We start from the raw sequence: 16,592 nt of genomic DNA, 5'->3' as shown, positions 1-16,592 counted from the left end.
TGGATTTTCCACAAAATTAACATGGGAAAGCTATGAACAATAGGGTATATAAGCAATTATTTTTCAACTTTGGAGAAAACAAAAAGTACCACCCCCAAAACGGTTCCTTTGGACTTCCCTGGTGGCTGAGACGTCTGCCTACAATGGGGGAAACCCGGGTTCAATCCCTGAGTCGGGAAGATTTCCTGGAGAAGGAAATGGCAACTCACTCCAGTATTCTTGCCTGGAAAATCCCATGGACGGAAGAGCCTGGCAGGCTACAGTCCACTGGGTCGCAAAGAGTCGGGCACGACTGCGCGACTTCACTTTCACTTTCAGCTCTAGAAGTCTGGAAACTTTCTCCACCAGTCACTTCAAAGCCTACAAAGAACTACAACTCCCAGTAGCTCTAGGTTCTGTCCCTTCACTTATCTCCGTCCCGCCCCGCCCCTCTGGCTCCAGAGACTGCATTTCCCAGAAACCCCTCGCAGGGTCGGAACCGGCACTCCCCGGGCGCCCCCTGGCGGCGCTTTGGTGCGGCTTAAGTTCCCGGCGGCCTTCGCGGCGGGTTCCGGGCGTAAGGGCAGTTCGTGATGGCGGGGGCTGGTTCCGCCGCTGTGTCCGGTGCAGGGACGCCCGTGGCGGGGCCCGCAGGCCGCGACCTCTTCGCCGAGGGACTCCTCGAGTTCCTGAGACCGGCTGTGCAGCAACTTGACTCTCACGTCCACGCCGTCAGGTGCCCTGGAGGGCAGCAACGGGCGGGGCCTCGCCTTGATTTGGCTTTTTAGGGGCGGGACCAAGAAAGGGCGGAGACAAGATGAGTTCGCTGGCCTTCTGGTGGGACTAGAAGCGGGGAAACAGATTGGAGGCGGGGCCGACTGGCGGGAGGGCGTGCAGGTGGAGGCAGAAGCTGGCTTCTCTAAGCACTTGGGAAACACACAGGGAAGGTTTTTTATTCATTAACTGTCTGACCATGTAGGCCTCGTACCTCTTTGCAGAGAGAGCCAAGTAGAGCTCCGGGAACAAATTGACAACCTAGCCACCGGTGAGTAAGCATCCCTGTATACCCAGGATCCTACAGCTGACTTCAGTACCTTGTTTTGCTAACGTCTTGGGCTAGGTTTCTCTCACTTGCTTCTAGGGCTGCTGACTGACTCCTAAGTTTCTAGTGACAGTATCCATGTGGTAAAGAGTGTTTTCCATAACATTTACTAGCTTACTCGTTCCAAGAACAAGGCCATTAGGTGTTTAGTTGCCTCTTCCTTCCGTCTCCCAGAACTGTGCCGTATCAATGAGGATCAGAAAGTGGCCCTGGATCTCGACCCCTATGTGAAGAAGCTCCTTAATGCGCGACGACGAGTCGTCTTGGTCAATAACATCCTACAGAATGCCCAGGTAAAGGAGTTTCCTACGAACAGTAATTCAAGGTACTTTCCGATTTTCAAAAGGTGTCATAAAGTCCCCAACACAATGAAAGTCACCGTCATTTTTAGTCTTTGGGGAAAGGGAGTTGTCAACTAAAACTTACTGTTCTTAACCTTGAGATGAAGCAAGCCTAAGATATTTTCCAGCACCTAGTTGACAGCGAGCTCAAAATCCTTTGACAGGGCAGTTTTCTGATTCCAAATCTTGTTTTGCAGGAACGGCTGAGAAGACTAAACCACAGCGTGGCCAAGGAAACAGCCCGAAGGAGAGCAATGTTGGATTCAGGAGTATACCCCTCTGGTTCCCCAAGCAAGTAACAGGCCAGAAGACAGCCCATGGCTGCAGTGTAGCACGACTACTATTCCCCAGCTGCCTGTCTCCTCTAGGACTCCCTGTAGGTGTTGGGGCATCAAAAAGGGAGCCCTGTGGTTTGTTTGAAACACTTCAGAGTCTTACCCATTTATGTGGGGCCCAAAGAAACCTGTGTACAGCAGGACTCAGGATCCCAAAGGATTTATTATGGCTCTTACTTCCAGGAACGAGTTGAGGCTTCTGCATTTTTTTTCTAAGCTGTGTCAAGGCCCACTTCCTGTACCATCTCTGAGCCTCATTACCAAGGGAGGGGCTTCCTGTTACATGCCAGGTCATTGGACCTGGGCAGAATGTCCTCTGTGACTTCCAATTTTGGTTTGTTTACACTAAGGATTGAGAGGAAAGGACAGGCAAAGTCAAGGTGAATAACCAATCTACCCCCTTTTGTTGACTGCACTGGCTTGACTACTGTAGCAGTGTTGCTAGAAATATTTCATTCAATAAATGCATAAATGGTATTCCAGTTTACTCTGGTATATGGAAGTGTTCCAAGAGTCTTCTGCTGCTGCTGCTGCTAAGTCACCTCAGTCGTGTCCGACTCTGTGTGACCCCATAGACGGCAGCCCACCAGGCTGCCCCGTCCCTGGGATTCTCCAGGCAAGAACACTGGAGTGGGTTGCCATTTCCTTCTCCAATACATGAAAGTAAAAAGTGAAAGTGAAGTCGCTCAGTCGTGTCTGACTCTTAGCGGCCCCATGGACTGCAGCCTACCAGGCTCCTCCATCCATGGCATTTTCCAGGCAAGAGTACTGGAGTGGGGCCAAGAGTCTTCTACATTAATTCAAATATAGCTTTAAATTGAGATCTAGCATTCACAGTGAAAAAACTCAAGTATCATTTGCAGTGAAGAGTACAGAAAGTAAATGGAAGCAAAACGATTGCCAGATGCCAAGGAAAAACAGTACCAAGAGCCCTACTAGGAAGTACTTTAATCTTTTTTCTTAGAAAAAAAAAAAAAATCCAAACACAGTTCACAACATTTCAACAACAAAGTACTGGCTGAGAGAAGTTTCAGGAGCTGGGGATTCTAGAATATTAGGAAGAAAAGTTGGTATCTTGCTTCACTGTAGATGGATGGCACAGGTCATAAACGGGAGACTTCTGATTACTAAAGACAGTTTCAGAACCCAGTGGAATGACACTCCTTCTACAAGTTTTTCTTTAAATCTTCCTTTCTGTCTCCCTTACTCCCTCAGAAATGCCACCACATAAAGCCCAGGAGCAGTCAGTTTAGGCTCCAGCCTTCCCCTTGGGTAAGAAAGGGGGTGGTGAAGAGATATGGAGGTCACTCCTGAGTCTCCATGCTTTCCTCTTCCTCTCCTTGAGGTGGCTCTTCTGTATTCTCCTCCTCTTCCTCTCCTTCCTTCTTCTCTGGTGGCTTCTCATAAGCCTTTTCTGAAGGTGTCACTATCACTCCATCCCAGGTAGATATTTCAGAAGCAAGATCTAGAAGAGAAAAAAGGTGACTTGACAAGCAGCCCACATGCAAGTCATGACCTACACAGTGGAAACATGGAGACCACCGAGCGGAGTTACTCTGTGGATCACAGAGCATCATAATGGACCCCTGCCCCACAGTGGCCACTCACAGCTGGCATCACCCTCCTGGCCAAGGATCTTCCTAAAGCCACCATGTGAGAGGATTCGGACCAGAGTCTGAGCTGTGTAGCAGACCATATCCTGAGGGAGAGCAAAGTAAGAGTAAATTAGCAAGGAGAATCAAAATACCTTCTCATTTTCATGACAGATGAAGAAAACTTTTAATTTCAAAACCAAAATTTGTGAAAACCCCCAAATCTCTGACCGCTAAGATCACATTTCCATTGCTTTCTGACACGGGATATTCAAGAGGGGGGACCTCTTGAAATGGACCATTTCAGAGCTGCACCAATACCTGCTGTTCCAGAGTCATGACTGTGTGTACTCTGAAGTTGCCACTCTCACAGGGGTCTGTGATACCCACTGACCCTGGCAGGAACAGTCCTGCAGCCAGAATCTGCAAGCATCGTCTGAAACATGGAGAGGTATTAGAACACACAAGACAACTTACAGTCAAACCCCAACCCCAAAGCAGCATGCTATACCTGTATGCCACATTTAGGGCCAAAGGCTGTCTGGTGGGGTTGTTCATCACGGCATAGTGTCCCTGTAAGAAAATCTGGTAAGTGTGCCACAAAGCGGCAATTCTATCTTCAAACAAATTAAAACTTTAAACCATCATGAAGAAAATTTTCATGTTCAAGAAGCAGTTTTGAAATGACTGCTCATTCAGGAATTTCTCTCCTTTACATTAATAACAGTAATGAAAAAGATAAAGAAGCAGTAATAACTACCCATTTAATTGAATACTCCAAAAGCCCAAGAAATAATAAACATCGAATCTTTATTGGATTACTTGTCCACTAATGAGATTTCCTTTTTTTTTTTTTTGGTCCCTCCATTCCTCCAAGATTTCTTTTTATCTGTACCAAGTTTCATTTTATGGTAGGTTTCAGACTAACTACTGATTCATAGGGTGGATCAGGAATTCCAGTTGCCCTTCATTACTTACAAGTAGGTCAAGTATCCAAGGAGTGAGGGGCTCAAAGCCAGGAAAACGAATCCTCAGGTCCTTCAGCAGTCTGATAAGAACTTTAACTCTGAAGATAAGAGGCACCAGGAATTAAAAGCCGTAACAGATGATGAAACAAATCAGTGAATATAACAAAAAGGAAACAGAAACAGACCCACAGATACAGAGAACAAGCTAGTGGTTACAAACGGGGAGAGTGAAGGGGAAGGGGCACAACAGGGGCCATGGGATTAAGAGGCACCAACTACTACGTATAAATGTTACAAGGATATACTGTACAAGATGGGCATCCTATAACCTTTAAAAATTAAAGCAAGGAGATTTTACTTCCATACCTAAGGCACAGAGCTGAAGCTATTACCAGAATTATTCCCTTCTTTCCCTCAACCTAAGTTGCTTGAAGTGAAGTGAAAGTCACTCATTCATGTCTGACTCTTTGCAACACCATGGACCATATAGTCCATGGAATTCTCCAGGCTAGAATACTGGAGTGGGTAGCCATTCCCTTCTCCAGGGGATCTTTGTGACCCAGGAATCGAACTGGGGTCTCCTGCATTGCAGGCGGATTCTTTACCAGTTGAGCTACCAATTACTTCAGGTAAAAAAAAAATCAAAATCCAACAGACAATCAGTCAAAAACAGTTGTCAGAATAAGACTGGGTTATCAGGCTGTTCAATGTAGTTAGAAGGATTAGGATGTAATTAGGATCACTCAAATAGGGAGGGACTCACGTGGACTGAGAAGCATTTTCCTCAAACCAGCGGGCATGTCGGATGGCTGCTAAGGCACTCTGTAACACCTTGATATCCACTAGAAGACAAGCATGACATCCACCAAGATGAAACATTCCGATTACTGAGCCAGCAATTCAATTCCACTGCCACACTCCAAGAACTCAGGAGGAGGACAGGATAACAGTAATTCCTTGAACTAATCCCCATGTCCCCAGACCAGCAAATCCCCAAATCACTGTTCCTCCCCTAAACCAGATGTGGAAGCATGAAAGAGCCCCAGTTTTCTCCAAAAGGCTACCCCTTCCATAAATATGTCCTTGGTCCTTTTTCTTAAGTCCTCAAACTGCTTTCTTGGCCCGGCTGTTTCTGACAATTTCATTAGCAAGCTGATAAAACTGCTTCCAAATTACAAAGGAAAATAGCAAAGTTTGGGCGTAAACTTGGGTCCCCAAAAGGTCTCATGTGGAATAGCAACAAATGAAGTAAATTCAATAGCACTTTATACCACGTTTTGAATTTCCCCCAATTTCACAGCAATGGAATAAAAGGACTAACAGTGGAGTTCTGGGTCCAGTTTTCGGAGATTTGGTGGCACTGTTGTAATGAGAATCTTCACTGTAGCATCAGAAGAGCTGATTTCAAAGCCAGTTTCATTGGTCAGCATGGTCAAAACTGAAAGAATAAAAATCAGAAGTTGCACTCACATTTCTATTAGATGACCAAAGGTAAATCCAGGATGAGGATGGGGAATAGATATTTTATTTATCTATTGATTTACCTAACAGATCTATCTATCTGTTATTATTTTTTACTTGGCTACGAGATCTTAGTTCCCCAACCAGGGATCGAACCCATGCCCCCTGCATTGGTAGTGTAAAATCTTAACAACTGGATCACTAGGGAAGTCCCAAGTTTTTAAAAACAGCAACAGTCCAGAGTCAGAATTGAGAACACAGAATTTTAAAAGGGAAATCAATTCGATTTTGAACGCTGGTGATCTCCACTAGAAACTTCCCCAACATAAAACTCTGCACTCACTCTTCCTTCTAGCCTGACCTAACTTTGTTAAAATGTACTTATAATTATAAACCTGGCTTCTATGACCACTGTATTACATGTTCAGCAACAAACTCAAACCTTCAGAAGGATCCTGTGCTCTTAGGCTCTCCACGACCTTGTTTCCTAGTGCAGCAACAGCTTCCACTAGATTGAGAGAAAGAGATAACGAAGATCATAATTATTTTAGTTGACTTTCTATAAGTCTCAAAGCTACTTTGCACTCTGATTCCTGCGGAGCAACAACAAGCAACTGCATACACACTTTTGCAAGAAGTTTGTAAAAACAGAGAAACTGAAGGCTCGGCGACACCTCCTCCTTTACACACACTTTTTTTTCCACAGTAGGGATTTTTATCAGTGGGACTAATGCCATTTTGGCCTGGATAATTCTTTGTTTGGGGTTGGGAGGTAGGGTCTGTCTTGTCCACTGCAGGATGCTTAGCAGCAACCTTGGCCTCTGCTTGAAGACGTTAGCCTCAAGTATCTCCAGACACTCCCAAATGCCCCTGGGGAGCAAAGTCTGTCCTGCAGTAACTGGTCATAGATTCTTTCACATACAGCACACATTTAGATGCCTCGAATCCAACTGCCATGTTCTGCTGCTGTGGCCAGAGAGAGGCACACTCACGTGTTGGCAAAATCTTGAGGATCACCACCAGGTCAGCCACATTGTGTCCTGTAGTCATCGTTCCCTTTTTATACGATCCGACTTGTCGGACTTCTTCAATTTGCTGTTGGAAAAGGGATTTAAGAAAGAAAAAACAAAACTTAGAAGTGAGAAGCTTATTACCCAGATTTGGAAGTAGCAGAGTTCAAATCATATGCCAACATGAGCAATGAAAAGCCTGATTCATTACGGCCAGCTGATAGTCTGGTCCCCAAGACCAGCACTACAAAGGAATTCCACTGTACTTTCCCATTCCAAGAGTGGCTTTGAATAAGCATCTGAAGAATCAAGCAACAGGAACCAAGGAAACTTTCACACACCATGGCTTCCCTTTCCTAGGACTAAATCTTCAAAAACTCACCACTTCAAATGTCCCTGGAGCCACAATCAAATTGTCAATCACATTGTTTATTTTTGTAACCAGGGAAAGGATAGAGGCCTGAAAGATAGCAGGAAACAAAAATACCCTCAGATGAAATACCAAACAACTTTTCATCAAGTTTGACTATTTCCCCCAATTCCTTCAATAGGAGATGAATCAACACCTACACCGGATTCTGAGAGCACCCTGACCCTCCCAGCCTTGAATATGCCAGAAGAGAAAACTTTTTGATCCCAAAGATAGATTCCCCAATAATAATATGAATGCACATGTAATCTGTTTATACATTTACCTGATGCTCTCCCTTTACCCACAATGAAAAATAAGAATAATTAAACCTATGATGGAGTTCAGGCTCTGATAACAGTAGCCTCACCAAGTAGCTATTTACTTCTCTAGCTTCCTTCATGAAATCTCAGGAAGAAAACCAACAGAATATACCTGTTCAGCAGAATTAGGAGCAAGGTCCTGATTCCTCTTCAGCAAGGCCTCACTGAAGGAAGTTTCATCAGGTGCTGGCTTGACCCGGGGAAAAGCCATTTCACACTAAACAAGAAATAAACTACTATATACTACTTACCAAAAATAATATACAGCAGATTTTTCTGTTGCCACAACACAAAAAAAGAGACAATTGTACAACACTTATGCTCTCAGTACCCTAATATTAACAGATAAGGAGATACCCCTCGTCCAAGGTAAGGAGTAATGGCTGCGCTTTGCTGGAGCAGCCATGAAGAGATACCCCACGCCCAAGGTAAGAGAAACCCAAGTAAGACGGTAGGTGTTGCAAGAGGGCATCAGAGGGCAAACACACTGAAACCATACTCACAGAAAACTAGTCAATCTAATCACACTAGGACCACAGCCTTGTCTAACTCAATGAAACTAAGCCATGCCTGTGGGGCAACCCAAGACAGGCGGGTCATGGTGGAGAGATCTGACAGAATGTGGTCCACTGGAGAAGGGAATGGCAAGCCACTTCAGTATTCTTTGCCTTGAGAACCCCATGAACAGTATGAAAAGGCAAAATGATAGGATACTGAAAGAGAAACTCCCCAGGTTAGTAGGTGCCCAATATGCTACTGGAGATCACTGGAGAAATAACTCCAGAAAGAATGAAGGGATGGAGCCAAAGCAGAAAGAATACCCAGCTGTGGATGTGACTGGTGATAGAGGCAAGGTCCGATGCTGTAAAGAGCAATATTGCATAGGAACCTGGAATGTCAGGTCCATGAATCAAGGCAAATTGGAAGTGGTCAAACAAGAGATGGCAAGAGTGAATGTCGACATTCTAGGAATCAGCGAACTGAAATGGACTGGGATGGGTGAATTTAACTCAGATGACCATTATATCTACTACTGTGGGCAGGAATCCCTCAGAAGAAATGGAGTAGCCATCATGGTCAACAAAAGAGTCCGAAATGCAGTACTTGGATGCAATCTCAAAAACGACAGAATGGTCTCTGTTCGTTTCCAAGGCAAACCATTCAATATCACAGTAATTCAAGTCTATGCCCCAACCAGTAACGCTGAAGAAGCTGAAGTTGAACGGTTCTATGAAGACCTACAAGACCTTTTAGAACTAACACCCAAAAAAGATATCCTTTTCATTATAAGGGACTGGAATGCAAAAGTAGGAAGTCAAGAAACACCTGGAATAACAGGCAAATTTGGCCTTGGAATACGGAATGAAACAGGGCAAAGACTAATAGAGTTTTGCCAAGAAAATGCACTGGTCATAACAGACACCCTCTTCCAACAACACAAGAGAAGACTCTATACATGGACATCACCAGATGGTCAACACCGAAATCAGATTGATTATATTCTTTGCAGCCAAAGATGGAAAAGCTCTATACAGTCAGCAAAAACAAGACCAGGAGCTGACTGTGGCTCAGACCATGAACTCCTTATTGCCAAATTCAGACTTAAATTGAAGAAAGTAGGGAAAACCACTAGACCATTCAGGTATGACCTAAATCAAATCCCTTATGATTATACAGTGGAAGTGAGAAATAGATTTAAGGGCCTAGATCTGACAGATAGAGTGCCTGATAAACTCTGGAATGAGGTTCGTGACACTGTACAGGAGACAGGGATCAAGACCATCCCCATGGGAAAGAAATGCAAAAAAGCAAAATGGCTGTCTGGGGAGGCCTTACAAATAGCTGTGAAGAGAAGCGAAAAGCAAAGGAGAAAAGGAAAGATATAAACATCTGAATGCAGAGTTCCAAAGAATAGCAAGAAGAGATAAGAAAGCCTTCTTCAGCGATCAATGCAAAGAAATAGAGGAAAACAACAGAATGGGAAAGACTAGAGATCTCTTCAAGAAAATCAGAGATACCAAAGGAACATTTCATGCAAAGATGGGCTCGATAAAGGACAGAAATGGTATGGACCTAACAGAAGCAGAAGATATTAAGAAGAGATGGCAAGAATACACAGAAGAACTGTACAAAAAAGGTCTTCACGACCCAGATAATCATGATGGTGGGATCACTGACCTAGAGGCCAGACATCCTGGAATGTGAAGTCAAGTGGGCCTTAGAAAGCATCACTGCGAACAAAGCTAATGGAGGTGATAGAATTCCAGTTGAGCTATTCCAAATCCTGAAAGATGATGCTGTGAAAGTGCTGCACTCAATATGCCAGCAAATTTGGAAAACTCAGCAGTGGCCACAGGACTGGAAAAGGTCAGTTTTCATTCCAATCCCAAAGAAAGGCAATGCCAAAGAATGCTCAAACTACCGCACAATTGCACTCATCTCACACGCTAGTAAAGTCATGCTTAAAATTCTCCAAGCCAGGCTTCAGCAATATGTGAACCGTGAACTGCCTGATGTTCAAGCTGGTTTTCGAAAAGGCAGAGGAACCAGAGATCAAATTGCCAACATCCGCTGGATCATGGAAAAAGCAAGAGAGTTCCAGAAAAACATCTATTTCTGCTTTACTGACTATGCCAAAGCCTTTGACTGTGTGGATCACAATAAACTGTGGAAAATTTTTTGAGAGATGGGAATACCAGACCACCTGACCTGCCTCTTGAGAAACCTATATGCAGGTCAGGAAGCAACAGTTAGAACTGGACATGGAACAACAGACTGGTTCCAAATAGGAAAAGGAGTACGTCAAGGCTGTATATTGTCACCCTGTTTATTTAACTTCTATGCAGAGTACATCATGAGAAACGCTGGACTGGAAGAAACACAAGCTGGAATCAAGATTGCCGGGAGAAATATCGATAACCTCAGATATGCAGATGACAGCACCCTTATGGCAGAAAGTGAAGAGGAACTCAAAAGCCTCTTGATGAAAGTGAAAGTGGAGAGTGAAAAAGTTGGCTTAAAGCTCAACATTCAGAAAACGAAGATCATGGCATCCGGTCCCATCACTTCATGGGAAATAGATGGGGAAACAGTGGAAACAGTGTCAGACTTTATTTTTCTGGGCTCCAAAATCACTGCAGATGGTGACTGCAGCCATGAAATTAAAAGACGCTTACTCCTTGGAAGGAAAGTTATGACCAACCTAGATAGCATATTCAAAAGCAGAGACATTACTTTGCCAACAAAGGTTCGTCTAGTCAAGGCTATGGTTTTTCCTGTGGTCATGTATGGATGTGAGAGTTGGACTGTGAAGAAGGCTGAGTGCCGAAGAATTGATGCTTCTGAACTGTGGTGTTGGAGAAGACTCTTGAGAGTCCCTTGGACTGCAAGGAGATCCAACTAATCCATTCTGAAGGAGATCAGCCCTGGGATTTCTTTGGAAGGAATGATACTAAAGCTGAAACTCCAGTACTTTGGCCACCTCATGCGAAGAGTTGACTCATTGGAAAAGACTCTGATGCTGGGAGGGATTGGGGGCAGGAGGAGAAGGGGATGACAGAGGATGAGATGGCTGGAAGCCATCACTGACTCGATGGACGTGAGTCTGAGTGAACTCCGGGAGTTGGTGATGGACAGGGAGGCCTGGCGTGCTGCGATTCATGGGGTGGCAAAGAGTCAGACACGACTGAGCAACTGATCTGATCTGATCTGATCTGAAGGCAGTGATACAATTAACTGTTCAGAACAAAGATTATAATCATGTTACTGTCAATTGTATGAAGGAACTATCTTCCTCACCCAGGTTACACTGTTTTTGTATGCAAAGCAACACAGATGACTCAAAACCTCCCATTTTCTACTCCAACTACCATACGACTTCATTAACAGGGAGACGCCAGGTTCCAAGAAACAACAATTGAATAGTGGCCAAGGTACTCACCAAATAGAAGTCAAACGGAATATGTGGCACAAAGGGCCTGAACCTAAAAAGCGGAAAAACAATCCAGATTACTCACCACATAAATCAAACTGACTTCACATAATGGGGCCAAACTCATTTATCAAGAGCGCATGAGAAGAATACTTCTAAATTACAGCTGGATCTCAACAAGGCAGGTAAGATTACTCCACTCCGAACTATAGATGACTGAAACGGAAACCAACGGGCACAAATGCTAAAAACTGGCACTCACCCTCCTCCTGGGCCTCCTCTGGAACCAAAGCGCCCACCACGACCTCGGCCTCTGTCACCCCTAGAAATGCATTATTAACATATTTTAACTTTCTTTTCACCTCGTTGAAGCAATCTCCTCGATACCGGCCGTATGGTTTCAAGTTAACCTACCTCTATCGCTCTGCACTTCCCTTTGGAAGCCAAAGGATCCCATTCTCACTTACACTTCTACACCTTCCAAATGTCCAGCCTCACTCCCCATGACTGGATAACTGAATCACATTAAACCACATTAAATACTGACGAGGCTCAGAGAGCCCTACAAGAAACACCCCATAATCGCCGGGCCCCGCCAACCCTAATACTTCAGAGACTAATGTGACTGCTTATTTATTCGTTTATGTAGTAAAAGCATCTATAAGGCGTATCGTGCATGTCAAGCGCCTGGCATTGAGGATGAATGAGACACGTTCCAGCCGTCTCAGTCTAAACAGGAGGTGTGGGGGTGCTCCTCCTGGAACCTGCGAACACCCTCTCATCTGAAACCCCCAGAGAGCGAATAGTGAAACCGCCTCTGACTCCTGGGCCCCACCCCCCATCCCCGGCCAAGTTTCCCCGCCTCCGTTGCCCCCGACCTCCCCCTCTCTTAGACCCGGAGTTCTCAGGTTTCCGTGCAACCCCCAAGTACATGGCCCTTTCCAGTCCGCCGACTCCTTTCGGGCCAACTTCCTAAAGTTTTCGGTCGAATACCTGAAACGTCTCCAGAGCACCCCACAACCCTTACCTCATGGCGTCCTAGATCCCGAACAATGGAGGCCACACCAACCGCCCCTTTCCACACCAACCGCCCCTTTCCTCTGGGGAGCCGACAACTGGAGAGGCAGCTTGCCGGCGTGTCCCAATAAACTCCAGCGCGATTGGCTCCCGCCGTACTCCCGCTGTTTGTGCCTATTGGTTTGCTTTGGCAAACCGGTTTATTGAGCCAATGAAAAGGGCCTGCTATGTCAGTAACTAGCCAATAAGAACGGGTTAGACGTTAACTCCCTTTTGCAGACACTAGAGAGCGCTGTGTAAAGAAGTTAGGATGGCTGGCATTCAGAGACCTTTCTATATGATTCTTGGGACACAACGCACTACCACAGCAGAGTGGCGCAGCGGAAGCGTGCTGGGCCCATAACCCAGAGGTCGATGGATCGAAACCATCCTCTGCTAGTGATGTTTTTTCTTTTTTTCTCCTGGGACAGTTTTTCTGTTTTAAATCTCTTCAGTGAATGTAACTACCAAAATCCTACTTTTTTCTCCCTCAAAAATGCAGCCTTTAAAAGCTGTTTTTGCCATCAGCGAGTGAAATGGAAAAGGCAAGCGAAATCATGTAGGAAGGGATTTTGGGTGACTGTGAACACTACATGTCTGGATGTGGTTCACAGAGGCTCTTGAGGCAGAAGAAACGGATATGAATATGTATGTTGATTGACTCAGAGAGGGAAAGTACTGATGGTGAGGGACTAGAAGGGAAACTGAGACAGCCTTTGGAAAGAGAGCTCAGAAAAGCAGGGCAAGGGAAGCGACAGGAGAGAAGGACCAGCCCTCTGCCACTTTTTGTCGTTTGTTCTCCTTTCCCCTTTCTACAACCTCTCTGGCGGATTCCACCTTTATGCAAAGTTTCACAGCCACGTATATGGATATACTGTGGTTGCATTTACATCAACTCATATTACTATGTGCTTTTTGTCCTTCCTATAATCCTGTTTTTCCTATTTGGAACCAGTCTGTTGTTCCATGTCCAGTTCTGTTGCTTCCTGACCTGCATATAGGTTTCTCAAGAGGCAGGTCAGGTGGTCTGGTATTCCCATCTCTCAAAGAATTTTCCACAGTTTATTGTGATCCACACAGTCAAAGGCTTTGGCATAGTCAGTAAAGCAGAAATAGATGTTTTTCTGGAACTCTCTTGCTTTTTCCATGATCCAGCGGATGTTGGCAATTTGATCTCTGGTTCCTCTGCCTTTTCGAAAACCAGCTTGAACATCAGGCAGTTCATGGTTCACATATTGCTGAAGCCTGGCTTGGAGAATTTTAAGCATGACTTTACTAGCGTGTGAGATGAGTGCAATTGTGCGGTAGTTTGAGCATTCTTTGGCATTGTCTTTCTTTGGGATTGGAATGAAAACTGACCTTTTCCAGTCCTGTGGCCACTGCTGAGTTTTCCAAATTTGCTGGCATATTGAGTGCAGCACTTTCACAGCATCATCTTTCAGGATTTGGAATAGCTCAACTGGAATTCTATCACCTCCATTAGCTTTGTTCGCAGTGATGCTTTCTAAGGCCCACTTGACTTCACATTCCAGGATGTCTGGCCTCTAGGTCAGTGATCCCACCATCATGATTATCTGGGTCGTGAAGACCTTTTTTGTACAGTTCTTCTGTATATTCTTGCCATCTCTTCTTAATATCTTCTGCTTCTGTTAGGTCCATACCATTTCTGTCCTTTATCGAGCCCATCTTTGCATGAAATGTTCCTTTGGTATCTCTGATTTTCTTGAAGAGATCTCTAGTCTTTCCCATTCTGTTGTTTTCCTCTATTTCTTTGCATTGATCGCTGAAGAAGACTTTCTTATCTCTTCTTGAAAGTGAAGAGGAACTAAAAAGTCTCTTGATGAAGGTAAAAATGGAGAGTGAAAAAGTTGGCTTAAAGCTCAATATTCAGAAAACGAAGATCATGGCATCCGGTCCCATCACTTCATGGGAAATAGATGGGGAAACAGTGGAAACAGTGTCAGACTTTATTTTTCTGGGCTCCAAAATCACTGCAGATGGTGACTGCAGCCATGAAATTAAAAGACGCTTACTCCTTGGAAGGAAAGTTATGACAACCTAGATAGCATATTGAAAAGCAGAGACATTACTTTGCCAACAAAGGTCCATCTAGTCAAGGCTATGGTTTTTCCTGTGGTCATGTATGGATGTGAGAGTTGGACTGTGAAGAAGGCTGAGCGCCGAAAAATTGATGCTTTTGAACTGTGGTGTTGGAGAAGACTCTTGAGAGTCCCTTGGACTGCAAAGAAATCCAACCAGTCCATTCTGAAGGAGATCAGCCCTGGGATTTCTCTGGAAGGAATGATGCTAAAGCTGAAACTCCAGTACTTTGGCCACCTCATGCGAAGAGCTGACTCATGGGAAAAGACTCTGATGCTGGGAGGGATTGGGGGCAGGAGGAGAAGGGGACGACAGAGGATGAGATGGCTGGATGGCATCACTGACTCGATGGACGTGAGTTTGAGTGAACTCCGGGAGTTGGTGATGGACAGGGAGGCCTGGAGTACTGTGATTCATGGGGTCGCAAAGAGTCGGACACGACTGAGCGACTGATCTGATCTGATAATCCTGTTTATCCTCCTTGCTTTCTTTTGCATTAATTACTGTTTATTATTCCTTCCCTGCTTCTGTCAATTTAGAGTTCCCACTCTTTTTCTACATTTCTAGCGGTTACCCTAAAAATTATGACGCGCCTCCTCGACTGTCGAAGTCTAATTTTATAAAAATCTTTTCCCTCCTCGAGAAAAATGCAAGAATAATTTAATTCCGTTTACCACCATCACTCCCTCCAGGATTGTATATATTGTTGTATAACTCCTTTAAGTACTATATTGGTGGATTATTTACTACAGCAGAGTGCACAGATCTTAAGTCTACAGCTTGATTAATTTTGAGTAATATGTTTTGCCCAGGTATCCACCACACAGATTAACAAAAAATATTTTTATCACCTCAAAAAATTCACTGATACCCCTTTGCCCTTCTCCTAGAGGCAATCGCTATTCTAATTTCTATTATCAGAGATTACTTTTGTCTGTTGTTCACATAAAAGGGCTCACATCCTATGTACCCTTTTTTTGTCTAGCTTCTTTTGCTTGACCCATTTCAAAATTCTTCTGAAGTTTTGCGTCTGTCAGCAGTTTGTTCCCTTTTATTATGAGTCACATTCCATTGCATAAATACTCCACAGTTTGTTTATCCATTCTCCTGTGTTGAATACGGGACCTCTGACTGGCTGAGACATGGGCTAATACATTTGGGTTGTTTCCAGTTTGAAGCCTTTATGAATAAAGCTGCTATGACCATTTTTGTACAAGATTCTTGTGATTCAATTGTTTCTATTGGGTAAGTGTAGGTGTATATGCTTACAGAATTTAAATTCCATATATATTTTCAATCCCATAGGACATTGATGCTTACTAAGACAATGGTCAGTGAGATTTACCATTTTTAAAGCTCTTTAATCCTTCCTGTATCCACACTATGGAATAATACTCCTTCTTGAGAATTAGTGCCCTTCTGCTGGTGGCTAACTTTCTTGTTTTCAGCTTCTCTGAATACATCTTTATTTCACCTTTGTTTTTGAAGGACATTTTCTCTAGATATGTAATTCTAAATTGGAAGTCATTTTCTTTCAGCACATTTACAATATTATTTTACTATTTATGGCTTCCATTTTTGCTATGAAAAACGAATTGTTAGTCAAATGATTGCTCTTCTGAGAGTAAGGAATCCTCTTTTTTCTGATTGTCTTTAAAGATTTTAAAGAATGCCCGGATAAATATCAATAACCTCAGATATGCAAATGACCCCACTCTAATGGCAGAAAATGAAGAGGAACTAAAGAGCCTCTAGATGAAGGTGAAAGAGGAGAGTGAAAAAGCTGGCTTAAAACTCAACATTCAAAAAACAAAGATCATGGCATCTGGCCCCATCATTTCATGGCCAATAGATGGGGAAAAAGTGGAAACAGTGGCAGATTTTATTTTCTTGGGCTCCAAAATGACTGGGGATGGTGACTGCAGTTATGAAATTAAAAGACACTTGCTTCTTGGAAGGGAAGCTATGACAAACCCAGACAGCAT

The 16,592-nt window shown here is 44.1% G+C and overlaps 2 protein-coding genes and 1 non-coding gene across 3 annotated transcripts; 2 read left to right on the top strand and 1 right to left on the bottom strand.

The window, feature by feature from the left end:
• The first annotated feature begins 523 nt into the window (after positions 1-523).
• Positions 524-2,234, top strand: SNAPIN (SNAP associated protein). Its single transcript, XM_055584228.1, has 4 exons — positions 524-715; positions 978-1,024; positions 1,256-1,374; positions 1,620-2,234. Exons 1-4 carry the CDS (start codon positions 573-575, stop codon positions 1,719-1,721), a joined length of 411 nt encoding a protein of 136 aa, XP_055440203.1. The 5' UTR covers positions 524-572; the 3' UTR covers positions 1,722-2,234.
• A 454-nt stretch (positions 2,235-2,688) lies between these two features.
• Positions 2,689-12,623, bottom strand: ILF2 (interleukin enhancer binding factor 2). Its single transcript, XM_055584227.1, has 14 exons — positions 12,479-12,623; positions 11,714-11,773; positions 11,461-11,503; positions 7,633-7,737; positions 7,171-7,248; positions 6,771-6,873; positions 6,221-6,286; positions 5,639-5,755; positions 5,081-5,159; positions 4,328-4,415; positions 3,861-3,922; positions 3,671-3,785; positions 3,366-3,456; positions 2,689-3,222 (listed from the first exon to the last, which is right to left on the bottom strand). Exons 1-14 carry the CDS (start codon positions 12,481-12,483, stop codon positions 3,062-3,064), a joined length of 1,173 nt encoding a protein of 390 aa, XP_055440202.1. The 5' UTR covers positions 12,484-12,623; the 3' UTR covers positions 2,689-3,061.
• A 211-nt stretch (positions 12,624-12,834) lies between these two features.
• TRNAM-CAU (transfer RNA methionine (anticodon CAU)) lies at positions 12,835-12,906 on the top strand. Its single transcript has one exon. It is a non-coding gene; the product is annotated as a tRNA-Met (tRNA).
• Positions 12,907-16,592: the final 3,686 nt, after the last annotated feature.

The sequence above is a fragment of the Bubalus kerabau genome, chromosome 6 (assembly GCF_029407905.1).
Source record: "Bubalus kerabau isolate K-KA32 ecotype Philippines breed swamp buffalo chromosome 6, PCC_UOA_SB_1v2, whole genome shotgun sequence".
NCBI lineage: Eukaryota > Metazoa > Chordata > Mammalia > Artiodactyla > Bovidae > Bubalus > Bubalus kerabau.
This window is presented reverse-complemented; position numbering and strand designations above follow the sequence as displayed.

Excerpts from the sequence above, each read along its gene's own strand:
- ILF2 (XM_055584227.1), bottom strand. Across the intron at positions 7,738-11,460 it reads TTCCGTTTGACTTCTATTTG|TGTGAAATGGCTTTTCCCCG; the intron begins GTGAGTACCTTG and ends TTTCTTGTTTAG. Across the intron at positions 5,756-6,220 it reads AGCACAGGATCCTTCTGAAG|TTTTGACCATGCTGACCAAT; the intron begins GTTTGAGTTTGT and ends TTATTCTTTCAG.
- SNAPIN (XM_055584228.1), top strand. The coding sequence starts at position 573 with ATGGCGGGGGCTGGTTCCGCCGCTGTGTCCGGTGCAGGGACGCCCGTG. Across the intron at positions 716-977 it reads TCTCACGTCCACGCCGTCAG|AGAGAGCCAAGTAGAGCTCC; the intron begins GTGCCCTGGAGG and ends ACCTCTTTGCAG. Across the intron at positions 1,375-1,619 it reads ACATCCTACAGAATGCCCAG|GAACGGCTGAGAAGACTAAA; the intron begins GTAAAGGAGTTT and ends CTTGTTTTGCAG.